This window comes from Lupinus angustifolius, chromosome LG02, assembly GCF_001865875.1.
Source record: "Lupinus angustifolius cultivar Tanjil chromosome LG02, LupAngTanjil_v1.0, whole genome shotgun sequence".
Lineage (NCBI taxonomy): Eukaryota > Viridiplantae > Streptophyta > Magnoliopsida > Fabales > Fabaceae > Lupinus > Lupinus angustifolius.
Genome location: NC_032010.1, coordinates 10,827,667 through 10,849,250, shown reverse-complemented (window position 1 = coordinate 10,849,250; position 21,584 = coordinate 10,827,667). Strand labels below are relative to the sequence as shown.

At 37.6% G+C, this 21,584-nt stretch overlaps 2 protein-coding genes and 1 long non-coding RNA gene across 4 annotated transcripts in view; 1 reads left to right on the top strand and 2 right to left on the bottom strand.

Moving 5' to 3' along the window:
- Nucleotides 1,296-3,723, bottom strand: LOC109335660 (transcription factor IIIA). Of its 2 annotated transcripts, XM_019571819.1 has the most exons (7): nucleotides 3,562-3,723; nucleotides 3,282-3,419; nucleotides 2,668-2,799; nucleotides 2,285-2,573; nucleotides 1,919-2,154; nucleotides 1,680-1,823; nucleotides 1,296-1,568 (listed from the first exon to the last, which is right to left on the bottom strand). In XM_019571819.1, exons 1-7 carry the CDS (start codon nucleotides 3,691-3,693, stop codon nucleotides 1,419-1,421), a joined length of 1,221 nt encoding a protein of 406 aa, XP_019427364.1. In that variant the 5' UTR covers nucleotides 3,694-3,723; the 3' UTR covers nucleotides 1,296-1,418. The 2 variants fall into 2 exon arrangements, with proteins under 2 accessions (XP_019427364.1, XP_019427372.1); XM_019571827.1 differs by lacking the exon at nucleotides 2,668-2,799.
- Nucleotides 2,760-14,380, top strand: LOC109335677. Its single transcript, XR_002106229.1, has 3 exons — nucleotides 2,760-2,979; nucleotides 8,100-8,110; nucleotides 14,367-14,380. It is a non-coding gene; the product is annotated as an uncharacterized LOC109335677 (long non-coding RNA).
- The window catches only part of LOC109335648 (E3 ubiquitin-protein ligase KEG-like), a 29,883-nt gene continuing 23,195 nt past the window's right edge, over nucleotides 14,897-21,584 (bottom strand). Inside the window, exons 14-16 of the mRNA XM_019571811.1 lie at nucleotides 19,701-19,889; nucleotides 19,275-19,580; nucleotides 14,897-16,500 (exon numbers count right to left, since the gene is read on the bottom strand). Of these exons, the coding sequence (XP_019427356.1) occupies nucleotides 15,286-16,500; nucleotides 19,275-19,580; nucleotides 19,701-19,889 (1,710 nt within the window). The 3' untranslated portion in view covers nucleotides 14,897-15,285. The remainder of the gene's footprint in view (nucleotides 16,501-19,274; nucleotides 19,581-19,700; nucleotides 19,890-21,584) is intronic.

Below are 21,584 nucleotides of genomic sequence, written 5' to 3'. Positions count from 1 at the left end.
TGCTTTTAAGGTAGATAGCATTCTGATGCTCATTTTGATGAGCTCTTCTTAAGGGCTAAACAGTGAAAAGAAACAACACCAAGCTCCAAGCTCCAAGCTCCAAGCTCCAAGCTCCAAGCTCCAAGCTCCAAGCTCCAAGCTCCAAGCTCCAAGCTCCAAGCTCCAAGCTCCAAGCTCCAAGCTCCAAGCTCCAAGCTCCAAGCTCCAAGCTCCAAGCTCCAAGCTCCAAGCTCCAAGCTCCAAGCTCCAAGCTCCAAATATAGAATGATGTCTCTACTGAATGGTACCAAATTCATAAAGAGAGAAGTGGTTTCTAGTCAGATTTAGCCAGTATTATTAATATTGTAAAGGTATTGTTACGGTGATATAGTGAATTAGTCAATAGTTTATTAATTTAACTGCATACAAGTGAAAAAAGATATACTTATATATCATACTAATATTAATGTTGAAAAATTAATAAAAAAGATGATAACTACTTTTATTTATAATATTTGTTAAAACAAAGTGTGCTATTTAGTTGTAGACTATGTTTTAGAATATATACAAATGTAGTAGTTGTTTATCCCATCATCCATACCAAAATTTTGGTAAAATTTAAATGGCTTTGATTAGAAAATTAATTTTAAATGAATATATATATATATATATATATATATATGACAGATACAATTCAATTGAAAACTAATTAATATGATTGGTATAATTCAATTGAAAAGTATAATCAATTTTAACTAGTATTATTATATGATTAATATAGTTATTGCATCATATCAGAAGGAGGAATGGTTGACCGGTTGAATTGGCAGTCTGGTTTTTATAACACTTGTTTTAGCTTAATAATCTAAACATACAAACAACACATAAATGAACAAGGATCGAAGCTCCAAAACACTGAGATCCGACAGTTGTTATAATGTTATTGTTGCCGAGGCAGAGAGCAAAACACTCAGAGGTGACAGCATGCAGAAGGAATACAAGCAAACGGCACTTCGTAAGTGGAATCCGACATAAACACTACATATTTTGAACATCATAACTTAGGTGAAGTTATGAAGCAACGCTATAACATTGTTTGACCTATTTCTTTATCCGTAATTTTAAGTGTTTAACTAAATCGTTTGATCATTTAATTTTACTCAACTTCTCAATAATTACTTGCAATTTTAACTTCGAAAATTCAGCAAATTCTTGCAATTTTAAAAAATAGGTCTCAGAAATTCTTGGCAATTACTTGTGCTTTTATAAATCAAGTAAAAACTTCTAAATACAGAAACTTATTTAAAAAATGAAAATTAACTACAAAATTTTTAACATTTCACATGCACACAGTAGAAAGATGTCAATGCACACTTTTTCCTTTTGTACAACTTTAGAAGTGATATAAGAGCACATAAGCTCAAAAGATCACTCACTAATTAATCACTGTCCTGCATAAGTAACCAGTTGTCTAATTGACTAGGTGGAGTAATTCTCTTCCTAACTAACATTTCAACTGAAGGACAAACTCTCTTCCTCCCACCTCTTGGCCTTGACCTGAATTCTGCATCAGCTTCTTCAAAATCACCCTGCATAAGAGAACAGAACTTACAATATTAATACAAAGTCTATTAATACAAAGTCTATGCTATAACTAATCAAAAAAACTTGAACTACAATATTAAGGGAACAGAACTTACAAGGGTGAAAACATGTTTCCCAGTTTTTTCATGTTTGTCTCTCACATGTTTGTAAGCAAATCTCATTCCACAATCAGAGAAGCCACACACATAGGGTTTGTCTTTGAAGTGCACAGCCTTCTCATGCTTGTGGAGATTAGACTTCTGTTGATGTATAAGAACAAGAGAGGAAATCAAATTGTAGCTAAATAAGGATTTTGGTTAGAATTTATAGTTGTACAGCAATCAGTTTAACATACACTTGAGAATGAGCAGTCACAATCCTTTTGAACACATTTAAACACCTCCGAAGAATTGTCAGCCTCATGCATTCTGAGGTGCCGCTTCATATTTTTCTTCAGTTGCTCAGTCCCACAAATGTCACAGGTTGTGTAAAGATGGCAGGAATTTATATGTTCTTTAAGGCACTTGGGATTAGTGAAATGCTTCATGCAACCAGGTTCTAAGCACAATACCTCTACTGACTCCAACTTAACTGCATAATAAAATACTTTCTTCAAAATTAGGCTCAACATATATCACAACTCTAAATGAAGGACCGCTTTACAAACATAACATCGAAAATTGTCAAATTCGTATCAAAAATAAAAAGGAAGGAAACTTACCATGAGAATCTTCATGCTTTCGTAGCTTTGATGCATATTTGAAAACTTTTCCACAGCCAACTTCTGGGCAGACATATTGCTTCTGACCTTCAGCACTGGTGGAGGTAGAACTCTCATTATGCATTTCCTTGACATGTCTTTTCATATTACTTTGTAATGAGAAAAGGAGGTTGCAATTCTGAATTGGGCATTTAAAAGTTTTCCCTTCATGCTGTGCAAGGTGTCGAGTTAAGTGGTCCTTTCGTCTATAACTTGCTTGACAATTATCAAAAGTACACACATATGGCCTCTGAAACCATAAAAGTGAAGTGTTTAAGCAACTTACATAAAAAAAAACCAACTAGTATCAATGTGATTTAGACATAGATGAACAATCCGCCAACCTCATTTTGAACAGAGCGTGACTGAGGCATTCTTGATGGAGCTTCACAGGAGGTCTCCCTACCTGATACTGATCCATCAAGTCCAATCATCCTGCCTCGTGCATTTTGGAGTTCTTTTTCTGGGATCCAATGCTTCACACAATAATGTCCATAAATTTCCAATGATTTTAGTAACTTATATATTATAAATTACTTTCCTGCAAAAATGTGTTTCTATTCAAATGACATATCACCAAATTAACATTTTTCACCATATAATGTACTGCACCAAACATAACCACATTCAGATAACTTCCATACATATAGCTCTGGGTATTCTGAACCTCACTGATCAAATCACACACAAAAGGATCATATATACAAGGCTTTATATGACAGTTTGGGTAACGTTTCAGAAAATTGCTAGCATTTGGGGTGCTTTAAATAATGGTTTCGGTAATGTTTAAGATAATTGCCAGCATTAGTGGAATTGTGTTGATGTCTGTCAGGTTCAAACCCAGATTTACAACATCTCCTATGAAACTAAACTAAATTCCCTATAAAAACTGAGAAACACGAATATTCAGGTAAATTCTGTGCTAATCATAGACTCATGTTTAATTATGAAAAAATACCTCAACCAAATGACTTTGCATATGCTGCAACAAGTAAGCATGTTTTTTGAAACTAGCACCACATTCCTCACAAGTATTGTTAGATTTTAAACCATCACCACCATCATTATCTTTTTCATCTTTTGCATCTTCCATATCCTAAAACACATCAAGAGTCAACAGCATAAGCAAATTTCATTTACCTATTCAGTACACGCTATGTTAACGAAAACATGTTTTGCAGTCTAAAATAAATAAGAACAATTGAATTCGATAAAAAAGAAAAAGAAAAGGGAAGTACCTTGTGGTGCAAATTGATATGGGAGGTGATTAGTGTCTTTTTGGATCTACAGATACCACAGTATTGGCAGTAATAGCGTCTAATGTCACTGAAAACAGGTAATTCTTCACTTCCCACAGATTCTTCATCCATCTTTGAAGCTTTGGTTGTTGAGATTAGTGTGTGTGACGGCTAGGGTTGCTTTGAGATTATAAGGTTTTGTGTATTTTTTGGGTTTAAATAGGAGAATCAATGGGTCGGGTTGGATAGCCGGGGCGAGATTAAGTACTCAGCTTTTCAATCTTAATCTAAAGGATCCGTTTTCTTTGATTATACCTCTCATATTTTTTACATAAAAATTAATCTGTTTTAATATAAATAGTTAAACAAATTATTTATAAATTTACTGCATCATACTTACCCCAAAAAATATGTTATAAGTCAACTCAATTTTTGAAAGTATTTTACTGTACACACGTTTCATACAATGGTTGGCTAATCACTTTTTTTACAAAGGACACATGTGCACTGATGACAAAATCATGTGTTGTCTACATTTTACACCTCTAGTGCTCATATTTATTTTTTATCCTTTCCTTCCATCTTCATTTTGTCTATTACAGGTAAAAAATTATTTTGATAAACTCGTCTTCTTTATTTTATTTATTATTTGTATCATTATAATTTTTTAATGATTAGTTTTATATTGATCGTAATTGTATTCGAATATTCCACAAGTGAAATATGCATTGAGGTAATTGTGCATTTTATTATGTTTTTTTATTCATTTATTTTTTGAAATGTAAGAGATAATTATGTTTACTTTGTATAATTAGGCTTGTAATGTTGTCTAATCTCTACAAAATATTTTGTACAAGTATTATATATAAAAAATTTGTAGAAGTTTTTCCACTAATTAGGTTTTTTTATGAAAATAAGCGGCTAAGCTGCAGGAACAGACTCCATAGACAAGAAGAAGAAAGAGGGATAAGGGTCCCGCCTACAAACAATGGCAGCCAGATCGAAAGTAAAAGAAAACCAACAAAAATTAGTCATTATATCAAAAAAATTCAGATCAACTCCTTAAGATAAACCAAATTTAGCAAGAGCATCAGCCACAATGTTCCTTTCCTTGAAAATGTGATTCCAAGCAAATTGACCGGCCCCCTCCATCAAACTCACAATCTTACACAAGAGAGCATTCACTGAATGATATTCACGGCATCCCTGATCAAGGAAATGGATTGCACACAATGAATCAGATTCCATAATCACCTTATTGAATCCTCTCTACTTTAAGAGTTCCAACCTAGTAAGGATTCCCCATAATTCCACGTGGAGAGCAAACTAGTATTCCCCATAGTGTGCCAAGGGATCCATCACTGCAAACTAATATTCCTATGACTCAGCCCTTGGGATAAGTTAAGATCCAGCCAAGAGTGAAGAGACAGGGAGAAAAATTCAGATTGGGGCGTATGGTACCCAAGCTTATTCCACACCTGAGAAGCAAAGCTACAATCACGAAAGACATGCAAATGGGTTTCATTATGGTTACTGCAAATTCTGTAGGTTGCATCATCTACTAGATTTCTGACAGCCCGCGAACTATTTGTCAAAAGAGCTTCTTGAGCAGCTCGCCAAAGAAAAAGATGAACACGTTGGGGCCCTGCCAGTCCCAAACCTTGGGAAAATGGTTCACATGAACTTGGTTCAACGATCCCGAAAGCAACCTGTAGGCCGAACCAACCGTAAAATCCCCATCATTTGTGAATTTCCAAGCTATACGATCTACAAAATTCGGACATGGGGTTGCATTGCAGCAATTCCATGCCACACATGTGAAGGAAGAAGAGATTGTAGACCGTCCAAGTTCCATTTACCATTTGGGAGGACAAAATCTACAACTATATGATCCAAGTTATGATGAATAGGGGTGTTCCAAGTTTGCAAGTTTAGGCAACCAACATTGGGGACCCAATCATCTGGCCAGAAGTGTATATTCTTCCCATTATCCAATCTCCAAGTTAGACCATGGTGTAAACTACTTCAACCTTTGACTATCCCCTTCCAAAAAGAAGAATTTGTGGACCTCCTCGATATAGTTGGGATGAGATGAGTGCCACATTTATACTTACTTCTGATTACACGAACCCAAAGGTCTTCTCTATCCATACAAATTTTCCAGGCTGCCTTCATCAAGAAAGTCTGATTGATCAGTCTCGAATTTCGCATTCCTAACCCACCATAATGTCGAGGAGAGCAAAGAGTGTTCCAATTAATCAAGTGAATTTTCTTTGACCCTGTTGAATCACCCCAAATAAAGGATCTACAAGCTTTATTGACCCTATCAGATACTGAAACCAGCAAGTTGGCAGTTTGCATAGCATAAGCAGGAAAGGACTGCACCATAAATTTGGAAAGGGTAACACGGCCAATAAAGGAGAGAATATTGGTTTTCTATGCACTAAGCCTTTGATTTACCTTGTCAAAGATGAACCGGTACGTTAATTTGCGGTTCTGTGTGGAATGCACACGAACACCCAAATACCGCCCCAGATCAGGAGTTCTAGCAAAATTGAAAGCACTAGTTATTTGGCTCTGAGCAACTTTATGGACATTTTTGGATAAGAAAATGTGAGCTTTTTCTCTGTTAATTCGTTGACCAGAACTGTCACAAAATATGTTAAGAGTTGAGTTGATAACCTCCACTTTATCATAATTTGCTTCTGCGGACAAAATTAAATCGTCCGCAAAAGCGAGATGAGAAATTGGGGGACCATCTTTGCCAAGTCTAATAGGTTTTTAGTACCCAGCAGATGTGGCTATAGCAATAAGTTGAGAAAGGCGCTCCATATAAAGAATAAAAATATACGGGGAAAATGGGTCTTCTTGCCTAATTCCCCGAGAAGGAGTGAACTGTTGTAGTGCTTCTCCATTCTAAAGAATTTGCATTAAGGGGTTGGAAATGCAATGCATAACAATATTAATGAAGATCCTAGGGAGACCAATATCTTTAAGAGTATCTTCCACAAAACTCCATTTGAACCTATCATATGCCTTCTCCAGGTTAATCTTCATAGCCATCCGGCCAATTCTCCACATTTTCTTATTCATAGAATGGATCACCTCCTTGGTAATAGTAATGTTGTCATTGCTATGTCTACCCGGAACAAAGCTACATTGGTGGAGACTAATGACATGCTTCAACACCCCACACAGACAATTAGCAAGAATTTTGGTAACAACTTTATAAGAGACATTACACAAACTGATTGGAAGAAACTACCGCAGGTTGGTGGCATTATCAATTTTGGGGATCAAGGTTAGGAGCATATCATTCAAACTTTGCATTGAAGATGGATTCCTAAAAACATTTTGAACTGTAGAAATCAGTTTCTGACCAATAATATCTCAATTAGTCTAATAGAAAAGAACTTGAAATCCATCTTTACGAGGGGCTTTGTAACTGCCCATACTAAAGACGACACATTTAATCTCTTCTTCATGTAATTCACTGCCCAGGGAAATCCTATGCTCATCCGTGAGGATGGGGAAAGCCCCCGAAAGCAAGAACTGCCTATTAGGGGTATCACCCGTGTAAAGATTTTTATAGAACAACAAAACATGATGCTCAAGAAGTGCATTCCCCGATATACAATCTCCTTCATCAGATTGCAAGGTATAAATATGATTTTTACGTCTCCGAATAATGGTAGAAGCATGGAAGAATCTTGTGTTATGATCACCATTAACCAACCATTTAGATCTGGACTTTTGCAACCAAAGCAATTCCTCTTGGTGCAACACCTCTTCATACTCTTTCTAGAGATGCAATTGAAGATCCTTCGGATGAGGGGGCATGTGAAGGGTGCAACTTCTAGCGATACCATTCAGCCTATTCAACAAGGTTCTCTTCTTAAAGCAAATATTACTAAAGGCATTTTTATTCCAGTCAATGAAGGCATTTTTTAAGTTCTCAATTGACTCCTCCTCCTCCTCCCCCTCCTCCTCCTCCTCCTCCTCCTCTCCTCCTCCTCCTCCTAAGCTTGGGGAATCTGAAAAACTCAAGAGGAGAAGGTTGTGATCAGACTTGAAACAAGGAAGGTGGTTGACAACAACATGGGGAAATGAGGTTCGCCAAGGCAAGTTGACTATTGCTCGATCAAACCTTTCTTTCAGCCTACCTCTTCTCCAAGTGAAAGGAGATCCAATGAAATCCATGTCCACTAATTCACATTCATTTAGAAGAGATGCAAAATTAGCAGATCCTCTAGGAGGATTGTGGCTAGAGTTACCCACCCTTTCATGATTATAAGCCACCACATTAAAGTCCCTGATAACACACCAAGAAGTGTTCATATCTTTAGCAAGGTCCCTCAAGTGAGACCAAAGGATATATCTCTTAGCCATCTGAGGACACCCATAAATGACAGTAAAAAACCAAGGAGGATTATCTTTCCAACAGACTTTCATTGTGATGAATTGATTAGAAGTGTGAATCACACAAACATTCCACAGATCCTCCCATATGATCCAGATGCCACCAACACGACCAATAGCATCAACATTCGTAGACTTATCAAATTTGAGGCTTTTGATAACTTTATCAACAGTATCCCCACTAACTTAGGGTTCCAGCAAAAATAACAAACTAACATTTTGAGTTTTTCGAAGGTCTTGGATTATTCTTCTGAAGCCTTTAGACTTGGATCCACGACAGTTCCAACACATAACTTTCATTGGGAACTAGAGGGGTTTGAGGGGATATTATCCTATTACCTCGGTGTGGTCTAGAACTCTCACTTCGAGTAGGGAATCCTGCAATCTCCATTTCCATATGACTACCTGAATCAACTCTCTTTGATTGGGGAAAAGAACCCCCTGATCATAGGAATCCAAATTGTTCATTCCATTAGAATTTTCATCTTGCTCCAACAATTCTTCGTTAGAAATGTGTGGGCAAGTTGTATTAGTCACTTGAGTGTCATGGTTCACACCCTCCTTGGGAGAATTCCTGGAGCGGGCCAACACTTTTAGATTGGGAAGATGGGTTGGCTTAGTTAAGTCCCTAATGGGTCTCTTTTTAACAAGCATCTAAGGCCCAAAAATATCCTCTTTTTTTCGTATTCATCTGGACCAATAATGATTCATTAACTACCCCCAAATTAATGTTGGGCAGTGGGAAGGACTCATCATTCTTTAAGTTGCTATTCACCAAACTATCATCTTGGTTAACCGTATTTAAGTCTTCATACCTAAAGCTGACTTTAGCCTTGTTGGATGCCCCCTCGACCACTCCTTGTGTCCCTTGGGATTCCTTCACCACCTCTGCAACTGAACCCGAGCTTTCCAAGCAAAACTCCTTATGATGAGAACCTCTTCAAGAGATCCTTTTTTGAAACAATCTATCTTGTTTGGTGTTCTTAACCCACAGTCTTATGGGTTGTCTTTGAAGGTGAATTTTTTGCAGCAAGGAAATAATAAAGGATAAAAGAAGATGGTAAGGATTGAAGGGGGAATGGCGCCACAACAATGGTGTTGATAAGTCGGGTGATATTCACCACAAGAACGTGGTTCTTGATAAGAATTTTCCCAACCTCACTTAACCATTGTAACCGGTAAGGAGTGGGATGTGACTTAGTCACAGGATTAAGTTTTGACACTAATCTTGCACTAACCACATTAGCACAACTTCCACTATCAATAATCAATGAACAAAGCTTACCATCCACAAAACATCTTGTGTGAAAGATGTTTTCCCTTTGACTTGCATCCTCCTCCTTGATTTGGCTTCCTAAGAGCCTCCTCACCATGAATAAGTCTCCTTCGGGAATGGTAATATTTTCCTCCTCATGATCATCTTCTTCATCACTAGAGTCCTCGGATTGAGACTCTACTTCTCCATTTCTTATGATCATACTCCTCCTTGTGGGACATTGAGAAGCAATATGTCCAAGGCCTAAGCACTTAAAATATTTTACATCTCCGCTTCTTTGGTTAGAACCCATAGGTTGTTTGCCTTGGCTTGTGGCCACGGCTTCCTTAGTAGTTTGTGTACTACTTTTGAATGGTCCTCCCTCCTTCTTGGATCTATCCATCCATTTTGAACTTTGAAACTTGGAACTAGAACTTGAGGAAAATTTTGATTTTCTCCTCTTTAGTTGTTGCTCCACTTTCATGGCTTGTTGAACCAAATCATCCAATTCAACATAATGTTGTAGTTCAACAACATCTTGGATGTCTTAGTTTAAACCATGTAAAAACCTCGCCATAGTAGCCTCCCTATCCTCCTCAAAATTGGACCTTAGCAAAGCTAATTCCATTTCTTTAAAGTATTCATCAACACTCTTAGACCCTTGAGTGAGTCTTTGGAGTTTGTTGTGAATATCCCTTTGGTATGAACTAGGGACAAATCTTCTTCTCATTAACACTTTCATCTCTACCCAAGTGTTAATAGCCTCGGCTCCAGCCCTCCTTCTTTCCTTATTGAGTTGATCCCACCAAATCAAGGCATACTCCTTGAACTCAAGAGCAGCTACCTTAACTTTCTTACTCTCTTGGTAATAATTGCATTCAAACACTTGTTCCATCTTAAGCTCCCATTCTAAATAAGCATCCGACTCATTTTTCCCTTTTGGCAGCAAGGAAATAATAAAGGATAAAAGAAGATGGTAAGGATTGAAGGGTGAATGGCGCCACAACAATGGTGTTGATAAGTCGGGTGATATTCGCTACAAGAACGTGGTTCTTGATTAAGATACACTCTCATTTTCTCCATCTCCCTCCTTAAAGTCTCAAATTGTGTTGTCATCCTAGCATAAAGTGTTGTTGTACTAGGGGACATTATTGGACTCCCACTTTCACTAGATATTTTCTCTCAACTCTCTTTGTGTTTCACTCAAGTATTTAGTGGAAAATGTATCACTCAAACTCACTCAAATTTTGTGGAAAATGTAACTCTCAAAACTCACTTGTGTTTCACTCACTCTCCTCCACGGTTTCTTGAAAGAACCAAGGCAGAATCACGAATTGTGAAAGAAAACACCCAACTTAGCAAGACTTGTAACACGATTTTGTGTATGGAATTTTGACACTTTGTGGTTTTTGGTTTTGGACTTGACACTTTGTTTTTGACACTTTTGGTTTTCGGTTTTGGACTGGACACTTTGTTTTTGACACTTTTTGGTTTTTGTTTTTGGAATGTAAGAAGAACTCACGGCCAACAAGAAAGAAAACTTTGACACTTTTTGTTTTTGGTTTTTGGTTTTGGAATGTAAGAAAAATAATGAGAAGACTCACAGTCAAGAAAGAAAATTTTGAAACTTTTTGTTTTTTGATTTTTGTTTTTGGGATGTAGGAAAATCAAGGTAACACACGGCCAACAAGAAGAATTTGGACACACCAAGTAAGAACCTTAGCTCTGATACCACTTGATGAGAACCTCTTCAGGAGATCCTTTTTGAAACAATCTATCTTGTTTGGTGTTCTTAACCCATGGTTTTAGGGGTTGTCTTTGAAGGTGATTTTTTTTGGTAGCAAGGAAATAATAAAGGATAAAAGAAGATGGTAAGGATTGAAGGGTGAATGGCGCCACAACAATGGTGTTGATAAGCCAGATGATATTCGCCACAAGAACGTGGTTCTTGATAAGAATTTCTAATCTTGGTTCAGTAAAGAAGTTAGGAGAAGATACACTCTCACACAAAAGGAAAAATCCTTATAGTTTTACTCGAAATCTAAGTTGTCTTCATTCAATCTGAAAGTTTACACTTATAGGCCATTTCATGGTTGGTCATTTAGTTCCAACCGAAATGTTTAAGAATTCAAATTATACATAAATGAAAAACTTTGAATTTCCATGAAAAGTCATAATTGTTTGCAAGGAACTAAGTCTCGGTTTCATTAAACTTTTGATGAGGAATTCGGCCACCCTTGGAGTTGTGGTCTTCATGAGTAATGGTCTTCATGATTCAATGTGAGTTTGAATGTCTTGCACGAAAAAGCATCTTGAATGACTTAATCGTGGAAGACACAACAACTCTCCATGCTAGGCTTTATGATGGACGACACAATTGAGTCCATGCTTGACTTGGCTTGAATGCCTTGCACGAAAAAGCATCTTGAATTGATCATGAATGACTTAATGGTGGACGACACAACAACTCTCCATGATAGGCTTTATGATGGACGACACAATTGAGTCCATGCTTGACTTGATGGTGGGCGGCACAATTAAGTGTTGCAAGACTTAATGGTGGACGACACAACAACTCTCCATGCTAGGCTTTTATGATGGACAACACAATTGAGTCCATGCTTGACTTGGCTTGAATGCTTTGCACGAAATACCCAAGTTGACTTGACTTCATTTAATGCTTTTCAAGGACTTCATTTATTCTGAAATTTAAATAGCAAAAGACAAATTAAATATTGGATGAAACATCTTAGGACACAATAAATGTGTCTTAGCCATGTTTAGAACATGGTCGTGCCCTACTAAAAGGGTTGGGAATTATTTTCCCCATATCAGCCCACATGTAAGGTGATATAATGAAAGAGGTGAGAACTCCCTATGTTTGAGCTTGGGGGAATTTCCTTGATGTCCTTAATGAGTAGGCTAAGTGCATTGTGTAGACGTTTGGCCCTTGCCCTTGTCATGGGTCCACCTATGCTCCTTAATTCCTCATTATCCTTCTTAAGCTCATTTGGATTCACATCACCTTACGATGCCCGTATCTTAGACAATTGAAAAAAATATGATGTAACCCTTCATATTTGAGATGTAAAGAATTCCTATTATTTTAATTTTAGGAACCAGTTTCTTTCCCAAATCAATTTCCACACATATCCTCACAAACTTACCTCTGGAGTGGATTGAGGTAAGTTGATCAATTTTTAGCATAGTTCCAATGGTGGATCCCACCCTCCATAAGAAGTGGTGGTGATAGAGTTCAATTGATAGACATGTAATCCTTACCCATACGGCCACTTTTTGATTCTTAGAAGCATTCTTCAAGAAAAACGGGCGCCATCTTTGCACCAACAAATAATGATCTGTAATGAGCCAAGGGCCCTCAAACATGGCATGATTGTAGTCTTCCTCCACGGTGAACTGAATGAGATAGAAATCCTAAGTCATGTTAATAATCTGAATATGACCTTTCACTGCCCACAACTTGTTCAGCCTAGCTTCCAGCAATTTCATAGACACACGTTTACCCATCAACTTCACCATAAGAGATGACTTCCAAGGTTTACACCAAATCTCAAATTCTTCTTTAGAGATACGAATTTCAGGGCAAGGGTCAAATTAATCACTTTCCGGTAGGGCCTCATCCTCAACATCCTTGTACCATCGATTTTCTAGAAGATCCATGTTATCCATAGTAGAGGTATAATCCTCTTGGATTTCATTCAGCAGAGCATTTCGGTATGAACTAGGGCTTGTCCCCTCCTCCTGGATCTCCATAACACAGTCTGAAGTTGAGGGCTCAACAATTCTGGTTTTAACTTTTTTGGTACTTCGAGTATTCAAATCTTCTTCTTCTACAGGTGGTTTTCGTGGAAACACAAAAACCCTAGCAGAAGCGTCGCTCATTTTTATCAATTTTTCCTTGGGGTTTGCTTCTACTAATTAGGTTGTAGTTTATTTTGTTGCAAATTTATAATAATGTTTTATTTTTATTTTTATTTTTATTTTGTTACCGTTATACTTTTTTTTGTTACCCTCAAAGTATCTATAGGGTAGTTATTTAGTTTTTTATTGACATTTAATCATTAAAATAAGAAACATTTTCACATCATTCATATTATTTTCTATATTTGTTTAAGAAAATAAAGAATTTAAAGTAGATGAAGTAAAATGTCCATCAACCAAAGTGTGAGATAACATAAAACAAAAATGTAGAAGTCCATTAAGAATCCTAAATAAATATTTCAGACAAAAGTTATGACAATAAATAAAATGTACTATCAAGGACCGTCAATGAATTATTCATACCCTACCTAAGAAGATTATAAAGATTACAACATTAATCTTAAGTATTCGCTCATTTTACAAATAAAATCTTAGAGTTTAAATGTTATGTCACAAAACAATTGAAATAAGACAAATAAGATATGAGAAAGTAGAAAATGAGCCTCAGAAACTCATACTTGACCCTTCTATTTTTTGTTGGAAACCCTTAGCTAGACCACAATATAAACTTAAAAGACCTTGTTGAGAACTTAATTTGTCCAAAGTACACATCATGATAGAGAAATACTGACTGCGATAAATCTCATTAAATTTTGATAAAAATATTATCTTCAATGTGTAGGATTAAAATCCATTCACCTTCATCATCACTCATTATTCAAAGCAAAAACAAAACTAAGATTGTATGGTTGTTTTTTTTTAGTATTTCTTTCCAATATTTTTACATGAAAGAGCTTGAAAAAGGAGCAATAAAACAAAAGAAATTTGAAATCCATCTCAAACTAGGACAATTTTGAAGTGTTTTTATCCAAAGCAAATGGATTAAGCCCACAAGGATAACATAAGTAGCACGATCCAGAATATCAAAGTGGGGAAGTTTTACTTTAGGGTGTTCACAAACATAAAAAAAAGTCAAACAAAAAAAACAAAATGAAGAAATAAAAGAATGCTAGGTTAAAAACCTATAAGACAATTTATGAAAAAGAAAGTTGTTCTAAGTTGAAAGCCTACAAGGGTAACTTAGAATTGTAATAAAAGGAAGAATACTTACACTAAGTATTTGAGTCAAAATTTTGGGGAAATTAAGTGAAGACCATAAGGGAAAAGTCTCTCTAATACCCACCATCAGTTAAGCAAACTGAGGCAGCTTTTGTCCTCCAAATGAAAATGAATAGCCACATTGAGAAAGAATGACACTTTCATCTCTTTGAAAAGAAATTACAAACAACTTACATTGGGTACAATTGGGGAATAAAACTTACATTGGGGCAATTGGGTGATTGAAATATGCAGCTTCGTATTGTGAGTTATTTGAGATTAAAAGCTCCAGATAACGTGCTGCATCAACTTCATGCAAGCTAATTAACAAGTTAGTTAATTTGAGGTGTATGAGAAATAGATACACCTATGTATCTTGTCTCATTATTATCAAGAGAAATAAGACATCCTCAAACAGAAAAGAAGAAACCTTACACATATTAGACATACATAGATAATCTATATTGCTTTTGTGTACATGTTTTTGGTAAAAACTTGCCTTTTATTGCTTTCTTAACCAGCACTCGTTAACACAACCTTTGTCAACTTAGAAAGTAAGGGCGAAAACATTGCAGACACTATAATGGAACCCATTCATTCAAGAATTATGCAACTGCACAACAGGGTTTAAAAAATGCATTAAGGTGACTGCTGAATACAATTTGTACAGAAGTAATAAATAGACATAAATATACACCTCAAAATCTGGGTCTACAAACATGTCAGTAATGAATATAAATGGTCCAATTGCCAATATTTGCTTTAGCTGCATTTATAGCTCTTTCTTGGCCAGCAAGCCTATTTTCTCTCCCCCACAACTTTAATCCTTTCACTTGTGTTTATTAACATTAGTAAATCTGGTAAAATTGAATTTCAACCATCATAAGGAAAGCTTAGTCCAGAGAACATTTGGTTGTAGGGAGCATAAAGCTTTTCCATTTCATTGCACGAGCTCGAGCCCAGAAGAGCTGAATGAGAAAATCAAGTTATCTTACATCCTTTGCTGGAGATCAGTTCTCATCAAGGGCGATATCAGCAGGGTCTCCTATCCAGGGTCTCCCTTCCCTCCACCGAAATTTTATTCGTAGTTTTCCATTTGCATCAACACCTACCACCTGTCCCTTGCTGGCATGTGTCTCCATTCCCCATCCCCACCGTGGGGCCACCAGTCCATCTCTGATCTTTACCTTATCCCCCACTTTAAATGGCCTAATCTGCTCCATTTCCCATGCCTTACATAGCCATAGCCTCTCCATGAAACAGAATGCCACCCACAGATCCTCATCTTCCATCCGATGCACCACCCCGATGCTTGAATGACTCACTTCCCCCCACTGGTGGGTTGGGGTTGAAACTGATGCTCTAACCCTTACCCAGTCTCCAATGCAAAGCTCCTTCTCTTCTACTATCTCCACTTCTGATGGATCCAACATCCATGCTTTTGATCCTGCTGGTGTGTATATTCGAAGTTTTCCATCAGCATCAATTGCCTGTACAGTTCCAATACTGGCATGGGTGTGCCCTGACCACCCAAATCTTGGTTGCTTTACATATTGTTTAACTCTAACCTTCTGTCCAACAGAAAGCTTGTCAACTCTTTCAAGATGGGAACTCGGTCCTATCCACTTTTCTGGCTCCCCACAGAAGCCAATGTAAGTGCTTCTGTCCGATCCATCTCCTTCATACCCTATTCCTTGTACAACTCCAACATTACCTGGACCAATTGATTTCCAATTATTTGCATTATCTTTCAACCTCACCCACTCTCCCACTTCAAACATTTGCTCAATCTTCAGGTCTGAAGGATCTCCTCTCCACAATCCTGGTAAACCGAAGAATGCAACCCTGGTTTCTCCATCAGCGTGAATGCTTGTTATAACCCCTTGCGATTCAGGCTGAGCTCCTCTCCAACCCCACCTTGGTTCAATCAAACCAGTTCGGAACCTAACATACTGCCCGACTTTAAAGCTAGGAACTTTTTCAATATCAGTGTAGTGAGTGATCCACTTCGCTTTACGGAAACAGCAAGCTAACTCCAAGTATCCAGAATCCTGTACACTATGCACAACAGCTAAACTTTCTCTCCCAACATTATTCCAGTCATAACTTAGTCTGGTGCCCAGGCTTGGTTTTGAGCGAACCCAATCACCAACTTCAAATCCTGGAAGTCGTTCTGCATCTCCAGGAGAAACTTTCCACAAGCTCTGCCTACCAGTGACTCTCACCTACAAAAAAACCAGCAAAATAATTTATTTCATGTCATAATCTCAGGATAATCACAAATAATGTCACTGAAATGAATGGAGATGGGAAGAGGAAGGGCAGCAAAGCTTATGATGGAAACCTTAATCCTAGTTTTGGGTCAACATTTCTAAATGTGCATCTTAGAGACAAATAAAATATATTAATTTGGGTAGTTACCAACTGGGGCCTGTTATATGTAGGTCATTACTAGCATGAATTAAAGCCTCTGGCTTTATGTATGTAAAGTTTCTGAAAGCCATCTGTGCTAGCTGATATTTGTTCGAGTTAGTTAGAATTAGTTTTCAGTCAGTTAGAGCTATCAAAACTGCGAGCCACGTAAGCAAGTGATTAAGGATAGTCATCTCAATAAATAGAGACACTCTCAATGTATGGTTAAGCTTTCCATAATAAGAAAACTGTAACTAAATTAGTTACATTCTCTCTCTATGTCTAGTTTATTCTTATTACATGGTATTACGACTCTAATGGCTGATGGCGCCATCCTCTTCCTCCGCCGCCAATTATGGTTGTCCCACTATGCTCTTCTCTTACTCTACCGCTTCCAACAACAAAATAACAGAGAAATATTTCCTTTGTATGGCAACAATTCATGCAGCTGTTCTCACTTCAAATCGAACTGATCGATTTCTAACTGGTTCTGATATTCCAGAATGATTCCTCACTGAAGAGGGTCATCTTCTTCGCCGCGTAAATCCAATGCATTTTATCATGGACGAACAGGATCAAATGATCCTCTCATGGCTCCTTAATACATTATCTGAAGATCTGCAAACACACATTGGAGCTATGGCATGAAGTGCATGGATATTGTAATGCTCAGACCAAAGCTCATAGCCGTCAACTTCGTTCTCAACTGTGATCAATTGTGAAAGGGTCCAATACAATCTCTGAATATTTCATGCAAATAAAGGTTACAGTTGATTTTCTAATCTAATAGGTTCCCCTATAATGCATGCTGAGTATGTCAATTGCATTTTGGATGGATTTTCTGAAGAACTTCAGCCGCTCATCACTCCTGTGGAAAGTCAGGAGGAGATTCCATTGATTAATGCACTTCAATCCTATCTCCTCGTGTTTGAGGCATGTCTTGAGCGAAATCGAACTAGGTTGATTTCTGATATTTTGTCTGTAAAAATTTATGCAAAATCGCCAACATGTTCTCCAGCTTCCATCACTTCTTAAACGCAATATCACCCAACTAGATCCCCTCCGTCGTATTTTATTCCTCAAGTTAGCACTGTAGGGTTGTCTTGTCAATTTTATGGAAGTGGTGGTTATCGTGGTGATACCCATGGTGGGTTTCATGGAGGTCGCTTTGTGCCACAGGAAGGACATTACTTCTGCGAGTATCGCATCAAGTATGGTCATGATGTCTGATACCGTTACTGTGCTCCTCCTGGATTTGGTTTACTACATGGTGACTATGCTCCTTCATATCTTCATGTATCCATGAACTTCACCCAATATGCTCCTCCTTATCCTTGTGTAGCAAGGAACTTCACTGCATTCTCTGGTCCACGTTCGACTCATCCAAGGCATTTACCCTCCCCTCATTTAGCTGGACTCTACAATCATTATCCAGCCTATCTTCCCGATACACTAATTGTGACATTGGTCATTCTGCTGCACAAACTTCATCTTCCTATCCCTATGCTATGACAGCCTTGTATCCAGACTCAGGAGCTATTAACCACTTCACTTTTGACCCTGATCTTGTTCAAGAACCTACTGAGAAGTTCACCTCTGAGCAGATATACACGGGTAATGGTTCTGGAATTACTGGAATCTATATTGCTACATTTGGCAATTCTAAATTTCATTCTTCCTTAAATCCTCAAGTGTAGTTATCTCTTAAAAATTTGCTTCTAGTTCCTTCCATCACTAAAAATTTGCTTACCGTTTCCCAGTTTGCTAAATACATGCTACTTTGAGTTCCATCCTCACTCTTGTTTTCTCTAATCTCTGGCTACTAATCAACTATTGCTACGAGGCACTCTCACCAAAGAGGGGCTCCATGCTTTTCATCATCTATTGCCTCATCAATCTCCTAGTTCATCTACTGGTTCTACCTTTGATGTACAAACTTCCTATGTTTCTAGTCCCTGTCATGTTTTTACTATTTCTTTCAATAAATCTGTACATAGTTCTACTAGTACTTCTGCTTTCTTTCTTTGGTATTCTAGACTAGGGCATGCTAATGAAAGAGTAGTACTCAATCATTGTAAGATTTCCCATGCTAGTAAAAGTGTTTTGAATTTTGTTCTGCTTGACACTTAGGTAAATCACATAGACTACATGTTGCTACTCTATGAATCAATATCCTAATCCCATTTTTTGCTCAATATATCTTAATCCCTTTGATCTACTCTATTTGGCACCATAATATCCAGCATTCAATCCCATAAAACATTGTTAGTCTTGTGGTTTTACGGTAGAATTTTCTCTTCAGCTCAATAGGTACATTTATATGACAAATAACACAAGAGGCATTCCCAAATTTTATCCACCCAGCTTGGATCATATGATTTATATATCTCTGTTTCTCAATCAGTGTGATAGATCCGAGGCACTTAAACAGTGAGACTTGGGCTATGGGGTGATCTCAGATTTTAACTTCTAAGTCAATGCTGATGGGCGTCTTATTAAACTAGCAAAAAATACAATGATATTATCTTGGACCACGAATGTAGTAGACTGTGCAAAAAATTAGAAAAAACTAAATAAGTAAGCTTACATTGAGAGCACCATCCATGTCGATTCTCACTACTTTTCCAACAGTAGCTGGTGATTCATTTGACCATCCAAGTCGTGGCTGAGTAACAGATGCCATCACATGAATTTCTTGTCCCACCTGAAAAGGAGGAACTTCATCCACATCAGTTACTGAGCAAGAAAAAGGCTTACTTCTGAAGCAGAAGGCAACACCAATATCACCATCCTCATCCAAGCTATGAATTATCCCAACACTGTTCCTTGTAATATCCTCCCACCCATATTTTGGGGACGACACTGAAGCTTTCACTCTGACCCAATCACCAACCTGCTCTCCATAAAAATAACAAATTAATAAGAGCAAGACAATAATCAATCACCTCTCGATAAATTTATGAAGAGAACAAACTAAAAGCTGTAGCAAATGATAAACTGAAATAATAGGCACCTTCAAATCTTCCACCTTCTCCATATCAGATGGATCAGCCTGCCATGGAATGGGCCTATTTGGTATATCTATTATTAAGAGACCATCATTCTCAATCTCACTTATTGTTCCAAGACTATGATGTGTCTCACCACCCCAAGCATATCTAGGTTCTGCAACAGAACGCTTAACACATACCCGATTGCCAATCTGTAAGATGATTTTTTTGTTAATATAATAACTCAGTAATTAGAAAAATGGCGGCTCAATGCATGAGACACCCACTTGGTGGAGTCTAGGGATGGTAGATGTACGCAGCTTTACCCCTGCAAGCGGAGAGGTTGTTTCCAGGACTGAAACCCATGACCTCATGGTCACTATGCAACAAACTTACCATTGCGCCAAGCTCACCCTCTATAACTCAGTAATTAGAGAGAAGGAAAATAAATGTCATAGACCAATAATAACCTATATTATTCTTACCCTAAAGGGAGCAACATGCTCAACCTCCTCTGGTTCACAATGCCATTGATTTGGAAGATAGCTCAGTTCTATTAACAGACCACTGTCTGGTCTGATACAATACACAATTCCAATGCTTCCTGGTGTCACGGATCCTAAACCATGCTTAGCAGAAGTTAAATTCGGACGGATACGAACCCAGTCTCCAACCTTGAATTCCTCAACCCGTTCCATCTCAGCTGGGTCAGCTTTCCATCCTCTAGATGCTCCAGGAAACCCAACACGGAGGATACCATCATCATCAACACATAATACTGTCCCAATGCTATCACGTGCCTGCTCACGCCAACCAAACCTAACAGATAAATGATCATCAATATCAAAAGCAAATGTAAAAGCATTAAGGATTGCAAGCACACCACGCACAAGGAACTTATTAACATGATTCAACGGTCAAACATAGATTATTGACTATATTATTTTTTATGATAAAATATTATTAGATGAGGAATTTACTGCAATTTGATGTTAAAAATGCCTTTTTACATGGTAATCTTGAAGAGAAATATACATGGAGACCCCCCTGGGTTTGAATATGTTAAAGGTATAGAATGTAAGCTTAAAAAGGCCCCCTATGGACTAAAACAATCACCTAGGGCATGGTTTGGCAGGTTTAAAGTAGTTATGAAGAATATGGATACAAGCAAAGTCAAGGTGATCACACTTCAATTATTAAATACTCATCTTCAAAGGGAGTTATTGCACTAACTAATGGTATATGTAGATGATATATTTGTTAAAGGAAATGATCCATAGGAAATGGAGAGCTTAAGGAAGTGCTTGCTGAAAGAATTTGAGATCAAAGAGGTGGGAAAGCTAAAATCTGGGCAGTCGATCGCTTGCAATAGCGGTGGATAGCGGAGGTCGCGGACGTTGATGTCCTTCCCCGCGACAGAATGGCGTATAATGAAGCGGTTGGCCGTCGCACCCAGTCGCGGGTTGATTAGCAGCAGAGTCATGTTCCAGAACCTGCTGCAGAACCCACTCTAGTGTGAAGAACATAATTTTAATGGGAAATGTCATTTTTGCCCTCATTTTTTATTACATGGCATACGTTTTTTAGGTTTTTTTATAAAAACACTTCTCCCCTTTTGAAAAGACACATGACTCTCAGTTTTTTCCATTCTTCTCCTTCCCTTTCCCCTTCTCTTCTTCCCCTTCCCTTTCCCCTTCTCTTCTCCCCCTTCCCTTATGCTCTTTCCCTTCTTCACCTTTCCTTATGCCCCATCCCTTCCTCCCCTTACCTTCCTTCTGTGAATTTCCTTTTGTTTTCTCTCTTTACACGTTCAACACATTCTGATTTTAATGTGTTACTTTTATTTAATTTTCTTTTACTTTTGTTTTCCCATTCCCTTGTGAATTTCTTTTTGTTGTCAAAACTTA